Below are 16,951 nucleotides of genomic sequence, written 5' to 3' on the forward strand. Positions count from 1 at the left end.
GTGGTGTGAGACTTGGGAACACAGGTTGACAGCAATCTGAACTTTGACAACCAATTTTCCACAGTGGTAAGGAAAGCCTTCTGTGTAGCACACCTCATAAGCAAGGGCATAACACCAAGGTCAAGGGATGTTATAACTCCACTGTACTCGACCCTCATCAGACCACTAATAGAGTATAATGCACCCCTTTTGCATGTACCTCACCAGCACATGCAACTGCTGGAGAGACCTCAGAGGTGTCCCACTAAGAAAATGCAGGGACTCCACACCATGACCTACATGGACAGGCTGAAAGCCCTGTCACTTTACTCTGCATCTTACAGGCTGCCAACAGGTGATTTGTGCCTGGCCTATAGGGCAATCTCATACTCTGTCCTAATGGAAATGCTGCACATCCGCAAGTCAAATAGCACAAGTGTCACTATAGATCTCAACCTAGCTTGTGACATTAACAGAACATTCTGAACAGAGGGATCCATCTCCCAGAGAGTGCCACTTCTCTGGAATAGACCTCCTGTTCATTTAAAACAGAACTTCTCACTGAAACTATTCAAATGCAACCTAGGTAACTGGATGGGAGGCACAAATTTGCCCCTGGGTGGCACCCATGTCCCTCATGGACAGGGGAAGCTGGTGTTGATCACAGAAGACCTGCTCTGTTCATGAATTCATTCTGCAAACTACCCAGAAAGAAGAAATGAGGATACTTGGAATTAACATGACTAGGCTTATAAAGGGTCTAGGGTTGCAAGCCTAGAAACCTACTGTGAACCTATTATGATGTTCTAAAAATACAATTTCCTTGTCTTACTTTACAATTACTTTCCTGATTTAAAAAGACAAGAGTCGAGCAGGGGCTTTGAGTGCTGCAGGAATTGTTGTAAGCATCTCAGACAGGTGAATAAAATCAGGCTTAGTGAGAAGACAGTGATTCAACTGAGGGATAATATTTTCAGTGAAGCAATCAAAAGTCAGGTAAGCTACCACAAGGCAGCATACTTCCCTTTCAAAGAAGTTCTCATCTGGAGATCCACAGCTTTAAACCCCAAAACCATCCCTGCTGCCTTGTTTTACTGTCCCACCAGACAGCTCTCTGAAAGACCATTTTTTTTGGCACACATCTTTGTTCCTTGCACCTACTAGCCATTTATTTTATTTACTCATGTATTAACTGGGTAAACAAACTGGTCTTTTGAGATCCTTTTAATCCTTAGGTGCAAGGGTAAATACAACACACATTTATGGATAAAATTTAGTGTAGCCAGTTATACAGCATGTTTTTTGGGAAGTGGGAGGACACTGAAGTATCCGAGTACAGAAAGACAGTGACCATACATCAGGACTCAACCTCGGATTTTGGAGCAGAAGGTCAGAGATTTTAACACTAAGCTACCATGCTGTCCATCAGTCAAAACCACACCAAGTATGCACCAAGAGAGAATGAAACCTTACACTATTCCATTCCTCATATCCAGCAAGAGTTTTGCCACTTGTAAACTGTCATGCAGGCAGCCATAAATCTTTAACCTAAGCCTTAATCATTCCCAAATGCATCTTATTAGAATGAAAGATGTGGATGTGCAGTAAGTATGTGAAGGGCATCATCCCCATCTCTGGGTACAGTAACTCCTCAATACTTCCTGCCTCACATGCTGGCAGATCCTTCCACACATACCTCTGGTCTCCACTGGTGATAACTGCCAGTCTGTCCACCACCCACATGGTTATGTCCGATGTCACCTCTACTTACACCTGACTAGCCCACTGTTTCCATCGTAGCAGGAGTCAGTAACTCCCAGATGAGGTGAGAGTCCTACAGCCCATTTGTTCCTGTTTGGGAATCTCCAATTAGCTCATCTTTTCCACAGCAAGAGTCAAGTGGCAGGGAGCAAGGCCAGCTTGCTGGTCCCTAAGGGGTCGACTACCCTCTCCCCTGCTGGAGCAACCTCCTATGGTGGCTCTTCTAAGCTTCGATATGGGCTTTCTTCTGAGGAGATGTGTGCCTCTGCATACTGCATTTCCCTCTAATTACTGTTCGACTTGTACATGGCAGTGCAATCTTGTTAGCGCTCCTGCGAGGTGTCACCCATGTGGCAATCCACAGTTGTTTCCTATCCCTCAAGATGGTAATGGTCACTCACTCCAATCCTCTCCTGACAGCTCCTGCAGGTTAGCTGAGCTGCTATTCCAGCTCAGGTGGCCTGTAACGTAGTCAGGGTTTTATTCCTCAACACAACAGAGTTGACTAGGTTGACCCTCCCCTGGTATGAATGTCCTACACCACAGCTTCAGAAAAAGATAAACAGGCAATGTCCCATCATTCCTCTCCCTCCCTGCCTTGCTTCTCCAGTCCTTGAGGCTGCTATCCAGAGCCACGTCATAAAGTCATAGGGACGGTTGCATCTCTCCTCACCATGGAGTTGGTCATGTGTTCATTTACAAATGATACTGATCGTCAGTTGTACTATCAAGTTATTTATAATTTTGATTAAACAACTTATAAATTAAATGGTATCACATTCTGCAATGGCATACACATTCACAGCTACCAAAATTGCGCAGTTCTACCTTGAGTATATAATTTTTAGAAACCTACATAAAACAGCAAACAGTTTTACAATTAATTCACATAACTACCCCAGGGAACTACCACACTGACAATGAACTCCTAAAAGTTGACGCAGCTGTTCAGGACTTGGGAACGTATGTGGACAGTGAGCTGACATTTGAGCATGTGCACTGTTGCAGGAAAGTCCTTGTATACTGCACAGCGTGTATAAAAAGGGAGTGCGTGTAGATCTGGGGGTGTCATTGCTCTCCTTTACTCAGCCCCCATTAGGCTATTCATGGAACACCACGTCCGCTGTGGCATTTACCTGTCCAGAAGCATGCAACAACTGCAGTGCCCACACAAATACCATACTAAAAGGATACATAGCCTAAAAAACATGTCCTACAAAGAGGTGATCTGTGTCTGCCATACAAGGCATCCTCCAACCCATTACGGATGGATTTACTGCACATCAGCAAGTCAAACGGCATCAGAAATACTTGGACTAGGGATCTAAACATCTTCTGCTTCAACAGAACGGTTTAGAGAGACGGGTATATTTCACAGAGGATACTGCTGCTGTGGAACACACTCCCTATCAACATAAAACAAAGTTCATCCCTGTACATTTTAAAGCACAACTTAAATTTATGGATGGAATACAAAATATGTACTCACGGACCTCTCCCTGGACTACTAATGGACAGAGGTTGCTCCTAAATGCTTTATCCCATGTGTGGGTCTCCTCAAATTATCAAAGGCATGATGCCAGTTATTCTCGTTTGGGATAATATATAATTATCACTATGGGATGGTTAAGGCCAGTCTATAACCAAATGGGAGAGGTTATTTTGAGCACAAAATGGGAAACTGGCTGGGCTTAAAATGTCCAACAAGGGCAGTTAGCCTAGTACTTGCCTATGAACAATGGCTAGTTCTACAGTGCAACCTGCTGCTTCCAACAGTCAATGGTTCAGACTCACGTACACTGCATATAATTGCCAAGTGCTGAATGTAATGAACTACCTTCCTTGAATTTCTGTAGTTTACTGCTGCCCACTTTCATTATAAATGGCTAGCACAAAAATATGATAAAGTCCTATTTCTATTCATCATTCATTTCCTGAAATAATTTTAAATCAATACATTGGTGCATATTCTGACCTTTCTCTCCTCTTCATCTTCATCCCCATCATCTTCCTGATTAGCAAGTTTCATAGCAGTCTCCAACACACCCATAATGCTTTGGTCTCCACCCGAATCTTCAGTACCTTGGAGTGGTGGAAAACCTGCCAAAAAAAAATATTGAACATAAATACAGCAACATAAAGATAGCTCTGTAAGGTCCTAATCCATGGAGGCCCTCCCAGCAGAACCCACTCTAGGCAGTGGGTATCCAGTTCCATCCCTAAGTTTTCATTAGCAATCAGTGGCTATGGATGCAGCATATCTACTGCCCTGCCAGAGTCCGTTCAGAACCATTCCTGCAATGACAGAAAACAGTATAACCATGTGAAAAAGACTCTCCATGACTGCTGATGCGGCAGTATGATTCATCATGCGTGGGATTATGCTACCAAGTGGATGTCTGACCATATGCCCTGCACTCTAGAGAGATTTTGAATGTCAACACCCACACGGCTACCCTTCCAACGCTGAGGATGGCAGTAGGATGCACAGTATAAAGGGGAGATACCAGTCTATTTTTAGTTCTTTTCTGAAATTTTTTTCATTTGGTACATACAAAGGTGCTGCACAGATCAAAGGGTGCCTCTTTAAATAAGCGAGGGAAACCCTCCTCCCTTCAGCAATTATATAGTGAGATAGAACAAAGGATTTTACACAGCAGCACTCATCGTACTCCAACATGTCTGTGGTTAACTGTTAGGATATAATTCGACATCTGTTTACTGGACATGAACTATCCGAAATAACTGCTACCAGGTTTAAAAGGCTAATTAGATACTCCTTAACAAAACGTCTATTAATATTGGAGTAGCTGCTTCCAATAAACAATTACTGTAACGCACTCTTCTTGTCTCAGTATTAGGATTACACTACTGTATTAATTTTTGTGAGATATTTTTGACAACACTACTGTGTTATTTTTTTCTGGATAATTTTTACTACCCTAATACATAATTTACACTTAGAGCAATAAAGGAAATCCACATGTAAATTCTGGTCATTAATTTTAGCCTTAAAACAATAGGCAGGATGCTTACTCCAGACTCATAGACTCCAAATTCTAACTTCAAAGTAACAGACAAAGTAATTCTAATTTCAAAGGACCAACAAGAAATGCTTGACTTAGCTTTCTTTACAGCAGAGGGCAACGTTGCCACATTGTTTTAAGCTCAACATTTCACAGTATTTACAAATGATAGAATTATGTACCAAATTCTATTTGACTAGGCTGGCAGCCTTCCTCAATCACTACCAGTCTTCACATCCCCCCTCGGAGAACTCAGGCTAGTTTTTCAAGTGACCCTTGAAAAACATCGCTTGAGAGGGTTAAGGTCTATCTGGGTGTACCTCACCCCATCCCCTGTCTTGAAAGACCATTTGCATTGGCATTGCTACTCACACTGCGGTGCTGAACTGACACATATCCTTGCAACCCTAGGTTCCATCTTAGCAAATTGACATTTTGCTGACTGGCTCTGTTTAACCATGTTAGGGGGTTGTGATCTGTCATAACAGTGAATTTTTTTCCATACAGAAAAGGCTGAAGTTTCTGCAATGCCCACACTATGGCTAGACATTCCCTTTCTACAGCTGCATAGCATTCCTCCCTACGTTGGAGCTTACAACTGAGATAAACCACTGGATGCTCTTCTCCCTCTGAAGAAATCTGGCTAAATGCAGTCCCACCCCATGGATCGAAGCATCCACCTGCACAACAAATTCTTTGCTGTAATCTGGACTGGTTAACACAGGGGGTCCTCCCAAAGCTTCTTTAAGCTTCTTGAATGCCTGCTCACATGCTGGGGTCCACACTACCTTATCTGGCCTGTTCATCCTTGTTAGGTCTGTGAGGGGAGCAGCTATGGTACTATAACTGGGGACGAACTTTCTGTAGTATCCTGCTGTCCCTAAAAATGCCCTCACCTGCTTTTTAGTAACACTTGCAGGTAATGCCTGAATAACTTTCACTTTGGCAGGTTCTGGCCTTATCTTACCACTCCCCACTCTATGTCCTAGGTAGGAGACCTCCGCCATACCCACCAGACATTTGCTCAGCTTAATGGTCAACCCTGCCCTCTGTAGTCTGCCGAGCACCTTCCTGACATGCTGAAGGTGCTTTGGCCAAGAATGCCTGTAGATGGCAATATCATCTAGGTAAGCAAGTCAAACCCTCCTGTTCCTACTAGGATGTTATCTACCAGCCTCTGGAATGTCGCTGGGGCATTCCTTCATCCCAAAAGGGCATCTTTGTGAACTCACAAATGCTGACTTCTCTCTAGCACTGAGAGTCAAGGGCACCTGCCTGTAACCCTTGGTAAGATCAATGGCTGTAAGATACTCAGCCCCACCCAGCTGCTCTAGGGCCTCATCTGTCCTGGGCATGGGCTAAGCATCCGACTCTGACTATTTTATTTCTTATAGTCCACACAGAACCTGGTGCTGCCATCCTTCTTTGACACCAGCACCACTGGGAAGGCCCAGGGATTGTTGGACTCTTGAATCACCCCTACTTCCAATATCTCCTGTACCTCCTCCCTCAGAGTCTGTCTGACTCTCTCAGGCACCCTTTAAGGGGCCTGCCTAATAGACCTTTGGGGTCCTGTATCCACCTGGTGCTGCACCAGGTGGGTGCTCCCTGGTTTCCCAGTGAACATGTCCCCCAAATTCCTGCAACACTGCTCGGATTTCTCTAACCTGGGTAGGAGATAGCTGCTGGGACATTGCTACCCCTTCCACTGAGGTGTCAACCCAAGCCTCACTGAAGACATCAGTCCCCAGATCTCCCTCAGACTTCTCCTGTAATCCACTGCAAATGCTCAGCACAAGGGCTTCCCTATCATGGTAAGATTTAATCATGTTAACATGGTACAATTTGTGCCCCTGTCGTCTGCCTAGCAGTTCTACCATGTAGTTAACATCACTTACCTTTCTTACCACCTTGTAGGGACCATGCCAAGCTGCTTGCAGCTTGTTGTGTCTGACAGGAATGAGCACCATTACCTGCTGTCCCACAGCATACTCTCTAGCTCGAGCATTCCTGCCATACCACATCTTTTCCTGTTGTTGGGCTTCTGCCAGGTTCTCCTGGGCCAAGCCCATGAGTTACCTGAGCCTTGTCCTGGAGCTTAGGAAGTAAGCCACAACAGACTCCTTGTGAGACTCGCACTCACCTCCCCACTCATCTCAAATTAATTCTAGAGGTCCCCTCACCCTATGCCCATACAGCAACTCAAGGGGTGAAAAACCTGTAGATTCCTGGGGAACTTCTCTGTAAAGTAAACAGATGGGGCAAATATTTGTCCCACTCCCTCTTAAACTGATATGCAAATGCTGGTAGCATGGACTGGATTGTCAAATTTAACCTCTCAACAAGACTATTAGTCTGTGGATGGTAGGGGGTGGTCTTTATGTGCTTCACCCCACAGGACTTCCACAGACAAGCCAGCAGGTCTGACATGAAATTGGCACCTCTTTCAGTCAGCATTTCTTTTGGGAAACTACCCTGCTGAAAATCTTTAACAAAGCATTTGCCACCTTCTCTGCCTCAATGGGGGACAAAGCCACTGCCTCAGGGTATCTTGTAACATAATCCACTACCACTAGGATATCCTTTTTCCCTGTGGAACTTGGGGTACTCAGAGGACACACAATATCCATAGCTACCCTCTGAAATGGCTCCTCAATCACAGGCAAAGGCATCAAAGGAGCTCTCAGCTTGTCTCCTGCCTTGCCGACCTATTGGCACTGCTCACAGGTCCTGCAGTACCTTGTTACATCTTTGGAAATTCCAGGCCAATAGAAGTTCTGCATAATATGCCTCTTTGTATGTTTTATGCCCATATGACCTGCAAAGGGAACAGCATGGGCTATGGCTAGAAGCACCAGACGGTAGGCTCTAGGCACTACCAACTGCTGTACTCTCTCACCTTCTAGCCTTCCCTCAGGGGTCCACTCTCTGTATAGTAACCCTTTGTCCCAGTATACAGATTTCCCCTTTCCTTGACAATCAGGCGCCACCCTAGCTACCTGCCTCAGGCCTTACAATGTAGGGTCTGAGAGCTGAGCTTCTCTCACCTCTCTCCTTGTAACCCTTCCCAGCTCCACTTCCACAGGAAGTCTGGCATCCTCTGACAGTGGTGCCTCACTGTCAGCCTGGGTACTACTACTCACCTCTGCCTTTGCAGTCACTCTGTCCAAGAGACCATCAGTACCCACAAGCAGCTGTGGCTCACTTTCAGTCTCACTACTACAGCTAAGCTCACTCCCTGAAGTAACCACCTCACCAGTCCTGGTTGCAAGTATGCAATCTGTCAGAGTATCCCCCACGCTACCAGACCCACATGCTTGTCTCTTAGCCTGACCGTGTGTAACTGCATAGGTACATGATACTGCCTCATCCAAATCCTTCCCTCTCAGGATATCTGCAGGATGGTAGTTTAGTACCCCTGTTGTCTCAAGACAACCTACTATTGGCATTTTGTCTTTCCCACTTACTGGCTCCCTCACCTTTGGTTCCCCACCTTGCCTCCATGGACACCTGTATGCCACATGGCCCCACTGGTTGCATTCAAAACATTTAACCCTAGCTCCTGGACGTGTACCTGGACTAGTGGCTTCCTTGCTACTGGCAGATTCTGTTGTGACAGTCTGTGCTGCCCACCCTGGGTTCCTTTAGACCCATGAGCAGTACTGGGGGGTCCGCTTCCTGTGCAGGGCTGCCCTGCTTGCCATGTATAGGTCTCCCTTCTTCCCCAACTCATCTGAAGTAGCACATTGTCCATCAGCTAACCATATCCTCATGTCCTCAGGCAAAGTGCTACGGGCTTGTTCCCTTACCAAAATGTCTGCCAGCCCTTCAAAAGTGGTGACCTGACATCCACTCACCCACCTATGGAAATAAGTGCTCAATTCAGCAACATATTCACACACACTTTCATCTGCTTTGCGTCTATGCTCACAAAACTTTTTCCTATATGTTTCAGGTGTTAGCTTAAACAGTTCTAAAAGACATTTCTTAACAGTAGTATAATCAAAACATGCAACGCCAGAAATTTTAGCTAATGCAATAATAGCTTTACCATGGAGTAAGGGGGTCAGGAAATGTACCCAGAGCCCTTGGTCAACTTCATATTGTTTACATACCCTCTCAAACATATGAATGAAACAATCAAAATTATCCCCCTCTTTAAACTGCAGAAGAAATTTAAGATTCCCCACTGGCACAGCTATAGGGTCAACATCTCAACCTAGCTGGGCAAGCTACAATCTCCAGCACCCTCTCTGTCCAACCAGTGCTTCGTGTCCCTGCCCAAGTAGCTTACACACACACACACACACACACACACACACACACACACACACACACACACACATACACTTTGAGATAAGAGGTTATACAACCACACAGACATTTCTGTAGAAGGCTGGCACAGGTTCTCCAGCTGTGCCCCTTTTACCCAGACTATACGGCAGTAATTACTGCCACCACCCAGCTAATTTTTATCAGCTACTCAAAGGCCCTTAAAAGGGTGTCTAATTATTACTGTGCAATATTATTATCCAATTGGTAAGTGTGACTAAACAGTCTCAAGGCTTATTAGAGTGACCTGGTACAGGATCCTTATACACACGCAATGTACTCTTGAGCTTAACTTACATCTACACAAAAAAACAGCCACAGTTAAAAGGTTTTAAAAAAATTAATAATAAATAAAACCACAAGACAGTACTTTCTACTTAACAGTGCTAGTCAAAAGAGTTCAGAGATCACACAGAAATACTTAAAAAAAAAATCAGTAGTACAGTTCTGACATCACAGAAAAACACAGTCTAAACTTTCTAATTTCTAACTCTCTAAAAGAAAACACAAGTCTAAGATAACTTACATATGACAACAGGCATTGCTGAGTTGGATAGTCAGGCAAAAATGCTTAATAATCTCTGGTTCTCACTGTTTAAATTGAAACTGCAGTTCTGCTAGAACATTACATAATCTTTTACATTTTCCTGGTGTTCCCAGGCTGACAGAAACTGCATTTACATTCTTTTAGACTTAAAGCAATAAAGGACATTCCACATGTAAATTCTGGTCATTAACTTTAGCCTTAAAACAATAGGCAGGATGCTTACTCCAGACTCATTGACTCCAAATTCTAACTTCAAAGGAACAGACATACAGTAATTCTAATTTCAAAGGACCAACAAGAAATGCTTGACTTAGTTTTCTTTACAACAGAGGGTAAATCTCACCATTTCACAGTATTTACAAATGATAGAATTATGTACCAAATTCTATTTGACTAGGCTGGCAGCCTTCACCCATCTCTACCAGTCTTCACACCATGTTTTATTTCTAACTACATATATGTATATTTCCCACATCTTTCATGAAAACTAGTGTAACGTACATTAAACACAAGTAGTACTTAAAATATTAATTAGTTGTATATTGTTAAACTTTCATCTTATTGTGTAGTATCTTGTAAAGTTTTACAAACTGCACTTTGTGAAGTTATCATCACTACATGAACTATCTAATATGTCTTTATGTGGACTTTTTCTCCCTAGGCCTCTGCTGAAAATTATTTTTGAAACCCAGTCGGATCATCCCGGTAAACAAATGTCAAATAAATAAACATCTACAGTTAAGGTGAGCATATGTACACATCACTATAACACTCAGTGATTTAGTACAACCCATTATACATGGCAGAGTATTAAGGTAGTACATGAGCTGACCAGAGCACAAACGCCTTCTAGGACTGCCTGCTCATCTCCTGGAAATATGTCCAGCATGTAGCTCTGGAAGAGAGATCCATACAGTTAGCTTAAAAAAATATTAATGAAAATGCCTACTCTTGCAAAACCTTTAGATGGTGGTCACGCAAACTGTATTATGCACGTAGGCGATCCAAGTTCATCTCATTCAAACCATAAGGACTTGGCCACAGACTCACGTTAGCTCAGCACACAAAAATCTACCAGAGTTCCAATTCCTCCCCCTCACTAAAATGTACCACATTGTCCATACTCTCCAGATTGTAAGCATGTGTTACTCAACAGTGACAGACAATAAAGAAAAACAAGCAAACACAGGAGGGTTATGGCTGACAAAGTTTGCAGATGACTGCAAACTGGGCGCCATAGTAGAAAACACATCTGACACAGATATCCTTCAGAAGGGTCTCACAGAAACGGATAACTGGTGCCAGAGCCATGGCCTAAAGTTAAATGCCAAAAAATGCATAGTCATACCCTTCGGGAAAAACAAGGTTACCCCTAGCTACCAAATAGGTGGCAATCCACTGAGCACAGAAGAAGTTATCAGGGACCTGGGGACCCAGGTTGATAGTAGTCTGTCATTCGAAACCCATGTAGCTAAAGTAGTTAGGAAGACCTTCTACATTGCCCACCTTATCATGAAGGGATTCTCATCTAGATCAAGGGAGGTCATAGTCTCCTTTACTCATCACTCATCAGACCAATGATTGAGTACAATGCCCCATTCGAATGTATCTGACCCGACACTTGCAGCAGCTGGAGAGGCCACAAAAGTTCCTCACCAAAAGGATAAAGGGTCTCAAAATCTGTCCTATGCTGCCCGACTGAAAGAACTCCAACTCTATTCAGTCGCACGCTTGCTCAGAGGTGACCTTTGCCTAACATACAAGGCCATGTCAAACCCAGATTTGATGAATATGCTTCACCTCAAAAATCTAGATCCATCAGAGCCACAAGGGCGGGAGACTTAAACCTCGACACGGCTATTAATAGGACGTGCTGGAGGGATAGATTCATCACCCAAAGACTCCCTATGCTGTGGAACAAAATCCCGGTACATGTGAGGCAGAGCACCTCGCTGGCCTTGTTCAAGAGAAATCTTGACCAATGGATGGGAGATCGCAGATATACCCCAGGGATTACCTCAGTGTCACTGCTCGACAGAGGCACAGCAAAATAATGGGTATAGTTCCCCATACTAAAGGGGTGGCGTAAGCCACAAAACGATGGGCTAGGCTTATAAATGCCCTTGGGCAGATAGCCTAGTATGAACCTATGAACCCATGAACCTATGAACAACTAAGAAAATACATAACCACAAACCTCCAATGACCTCTTCCACACTGTTGGTGGAAGATGGGTGGTTATGCTGAAGATGACAAGCTAGGGACTATTGTTATTATAAGTACACAGATTTATAGGTAAATAAAAGGCTAGCTGCCCTTGTTGGCCACTTTAAGCCAAGCCAATTTCCCTTCCAAGTGTGAATCAAACTTTGCACCTTGTGTCTGTGAGTAAACACCTTAACCATTATACTAACCCTCATCCCCAAGATAATGGGAGAAAACTTTTCCTGCCCGGTTTTAAACTGGGAACCTTTCACTTATTAGGCTAACATGATAACTACTACACTACAGAAACTCAAAAGAACATGACCCAACTGGAATTGCTGATACCAGCTTTGATTGGTAGTGTTTATAATAGCTACATCAGCACGCAGCTCTGTGAAAACAATTTTGATATCTGGAATAGTTTGGTCCATCCATAACATAAAAAGGATTGCAGTCTTTTCTGATGGACTTTATTCTGTCAAGGTAAAGTCTTACTTGCCCATGCACATCTAATCAATGCAAACCATACTTCCTTTTGTTAGAATAATTTTAGAAACATAGGAATTAACAGCCTGCTTCATATTTAACCCTGTAGCTATCTGGACACAAAAGCAGGATTTATCTAGAGGACCACTCTATCGCTATGACAGACCACAAAATGAGGATCAGCATACAACTTCGGAATCAGGAAATTCTAGGTGAAATTATCACCGTCAGAAAGGCAGACTTCCATGACAAGAAATTGTATTTGATGCTTGAAGCCATAGGGTGGGAGGGGGTTGGGAATGACAACGTCAGCTTCTCTGAAATAAAGTTAAAGTCCTAGGGATGTGTTATACACTTGAAGGAGGAGAAACATCTTGCACAGCAACAGAAACTAGTGAAGAATTGCAGAAAGACTGACGATGAAAATTGGAAAGAGTGGAAAGATGAACTCTAATACAGGAGTAATAAATTGTTTGTTAAGTAGTTGTGAAAGCCCGTTTAGATTGGTCTGGCACAGGAGCTGAGAAAGAGTAACCCATTAGAAATGGCCTAAACCACAAACAAGTGCCCACTTGTTCTTGTAGACTTTTCTAGTATTGAGTGTCTAGACAGGGTGTATGCAGCATTCCAGGCTATTAACAGCACCGGAGAAATCAGCAGTCAGTCAAAGGGAGTGAAGGATGATGAGTGAGCAAGGACATGAACGGCTTCACAAGCACGAGGCCACAAAAGGAGAAATCAATATTTGCCAAGGACAAAAAGGTGTTAAGAGATGATTCTGGACTTCCTGATCTTCACTTTCTTGAGAAAATTGAAAAGAAGAGGAGACAGGAGGAAAAAAACAAAGAGCAGCACAGTCTGAGGCCATTTCTGGACTAGACATCCCTGAACTGATGGCCTGCTGGGACTAGACATCCCTGAACTGATGGCCTGCTGGGACTAGACATCCCTGAACTGATGGCCTGCTGGGACTAGACATCCCTGAACTGATGGCCTGCTGGGACTAGACATCCCTGAACTGATGGCCTGCTGGGACTAGACATCCCTGAACTGATGGCCTGCTGGGACTAGACATCCCTGAACTGATGGCCTGCTGGGACTAGACATCCCTGAACTGATGGCCTGCTGGGACTAGACATCCCTGAACTGATGGCCTGCTGGGACTAGACATCCCTGAACTGATGGCCTGCTGGGACTAGACATCCCTGAACTGATGGCCTGCTGGGACTAGACATCCCTGAACTGATGGCCTGCTGGAGACTAGACATCCCTGAACTGATGGCCTGCTGGGACTAGACATCCCTGAACTGATGGCCTGCTGGGACTAGACATCCCTGAACTGATGGCCTGCTGGGACTAGACATCCCTGAACTGATGGCCTGCTGGGACTAGACATCCCTGAACTGATGGCCTGCTGGGGCTAGACATCCCTGAACTGATGGCCTGCTGGGACTAGACATCCCTGAACTGATGGCCTGCTGGGACTAGACATCCCTGAACTGATGGCCTGCTGGGACTAGACATCCCTGAACTGATGGCCTGCTGGGACTAGACATCCCTGAACTGATGGCCTGCTGGGACTAGACATCCCTGAACTGATGGCCTGCTGGGACTAGACATCCCTGAACTGATGGCCTGCTGGGACTAGACATCCCTGAACTGATGGCCTGCTGGGACTAGACATCCCTGAACTGATGGCCTGCTGGGCGCATAAGGCTGTACAAGTTGCTGCATTTGATCACTCCTCGATGCAAAAAGGTCACAGCAAGGATTCTCCCAGGAACAGATGAACTGACAAGCTGAGGGACTACACATTTGGCCTCAGTAAATAAAGGCTGAGACTATTTGCTAGTGAGCCAATTTCTGCCTGAGTATGAGCTGTGATCAGAATAAAAATGTTGTCATCACAGTCCCCTTTCACACCCTCCTGGCTTCTGAAATATATATATATATATATATATATATATATATATATATATATACACACACACACACACACACACACACACACATACATACATACATACATACATGCACACACACACACGTGTGTAGATGGTGATCACACAATAATGGAACAAGTCTTGAAAGGCTTGTAGGGTAATGAGTACTATTTTCACACAAATTTTTTAACAGATATATCCGTATCTTCTATTATTAGAAATGTATCTAGACATTAGTCTATATATGTAAAACTGATGTGTTAAGAACTCTGTATGTTTTAGACTATCTGTGTGTTACTTCTCTGTTGTAATGTTTTGGTATTTTGTACTATTGTCTTGTAAATTTGAAGCTTTCTCCCCAGGCCTCCGCTGAAAAGGAACTGTATCCAGTCAGACTTACCTGGTAAACAAATGTAAAATAAAATAAACATGAACTTCACCTGTCAAAACATACATTCAAATGGTGCAGTTTTTTTACACCTTTTTTTCTAAGGGTTGGCAAAGACAATTGTAGCAGCATGGCAAAGATGAAAGTCATGTATGACACACTTAAGGAAGGCAAAAATGAACCTTGATGGGGTTGTAAGACAGGAAAGACTCGCACAAATAATGAAGAACCAGAGAAACCACAGCCCTCAATGGGTGAAGATTTCTCTATTAGCACCAACTAAAAAACCTTTTCCATTTTACAATGTATAATTTTCCAGCAGCACTTGCCTCCTTTAATAGTCCTGCTGCAAATCCTCAGGGGGAAAAAATATGCCTAAAAGGTATTAAAATCCTATCATTCAGGCAGTCACAGTTACATTTGTTTGGGGTCGGGATTATCAAAAACCCCCATCTAGTAGGAGTAGTTCCATTCTGAGCAGAATCTTGTGGTAACTGTCCCTGGCCATTTCCAAAATGGAGAACCCACTGCTACCTGTGCCAGAATAAAGTCACCACAATGATCTTTGGAGAGTCCTTCTGAATAATTAATATGACCCTAGATATTAGTGGAATCGGTGGGAAAGCATACAGGAACATTCCTGTACAAAGAAAAGAAAAAGTATCCATCTTACAGGCCCATCTCGTATGGAGTCTGAAGCAGAATTTTGCCAACTGATTGTTGTGACTGGAGACACAAAAATTTATATGCGGTGTTCCCCACATTTGGCTCAATTCCTGGAAGACCCCATGATTCAATTTCATACAGTGAGGGTCTAGCTTGGTCCTGCTCCGCTTGTCTGCCCTCACAATTTTGCTCTGATGGGATGTAAGAAGCCTGCAGAGTGAAAATGTGTTAAAAAGCAGCTTCTGTTCAACATTTAACTAAAAACTCTACCAGAGCAAACCTTTCACTTAGGGTTCTCCTACCCCTTTCTCTTTGCCTGTACTCTTACATCAATCCTTGATCGGGAAGCCGGTCTCTAACCTGCAGTCCACAATCCTTCTTGGGCACATCTCACTCTGTTACCTTTCCCTCCAAATACCATGGTTCATTAGCTTGTTTTCTGCATAAATCCCAGCCCCCTTGTCTATGTCCTGTACCCCTATTTGCAGCCATCACTATTGGCAAACTCTCCTCTCTCCATTCTCATATTGGATTAATTCTAAGAACACTTTCTACAACTTTATGAATTAAATTATAATATTCTGTATGTTTATTATTCTCTGCAAGTAAGCTGCATCCAAAATCCCACTCTCCCCTTATTTCTTGAACTCCCCCTTACTTCAGCATCACTCCTTTCCACTCTGAATTATAACTTTCTCCTTGTGGTACATATAAGAGCCTTACCTGTGCAGCTCTAAGATATCTATTTAAATCAAGTAATCCAAACCACCTTGTTGTACAACTTGTCCCATTTAACTCTTGCCATCTTCCTTTCCCAGATAAATTCCTTCAACTCAATTACTGTCCACAATTTCTCCTCTGGTTAATAAAAATATGCCTGATCTGTACACAAAGCTAAAGGGACTAAAACATTTTCACTGCTTGTATCTTACTGTTACTATACATAAACAAGAGCTTCCAGTTGGGAAATCTTTCTATTATCTTTTGTTTAGTCTCTTCCCACATATCCCGAACTGCCATAATAAAAGCCTTTATAATCCACATTCCTAAATACTTCACACATATTTATCTACAAATAAAGATATTGTTGGACCAATTCATATGAAGTCTTTGTTTTATATCCATTAATTCTGATATCCCAAAAAGACAGGAAACAATCTCCAAATGTTCCACAACACTGAGATTAACTTTGAAGGATTTATCAAGCATAAAATAATATCATTTGCAAATCAAGCCAAATGTTCTTGTTTACCACATCAAATATATCCTTGAAATTCTGAGTCCTTTATTTCCTTTACCAATGTCTCTAAATATAAAGCAAATAAAGGGGAAAGAGGAAACCTCTGCCTGGGTCCTCTCTTCAAACACAACATATCAGAAAGGAACCCATACACAACTCTCGCCCTTGATCCTTTATATATCCTCGTAACTAGCCTTATTACTGTATCAGGGAATGCAAATGCTTCCATTGCCCTACTCACAAAATCACAGCTTACTCTGTTGAACACTATCTCTGCAACCAGACCCACCAACAATGCAGTATTTTAATATACACTGCTTCCCTCTGGATCATCAATGTTCTATTAAAGTTGTCCACAACATCACAATGATCAATTAC

The 16,951-nt window shown here is 43.2% G+C and overlaps 1 protein-coding gene across 1 annotated transcript in view; it reads right to left on the reverse strand.

Annotated features, from left to right (window-relative positions):
- The window catches only part of CC2D1A (coiled-coil and C2 domain containing 1A), a 3,016,164-nt gene that overhangs the window by 1,982,630 nt on the left and 1,016,583 nt on the right, over positions 1-16,951 (reverse strand). Inside the window, exon 13 of the mRNA XM_044057686.1 lies at positions 3,716-3,840. Coding sequence (XP_043913621.1) covers positions 3,716-3,840 — 125 coding nt within the window. The remainder of the gene's footprint in view (positions 1-3,715; positions 3,841-16,951) is intronic.

The sequence above is a fragment of the Protopterus annectens genome, chromosome 15.part0, assembly GCF_019279795.1.
Source record: "Protopterus annectens isolate FY-2018-M chromosome 15.part0, PAN1.0, whole genome shotgun sequence".
NCBI classification, from domain to species: domain Eukaryota; kingdom Metazoa; phylum Chordata; order Ceratodontiformes; family Protopteridae; genus Protopterus; species Protopterus annectens.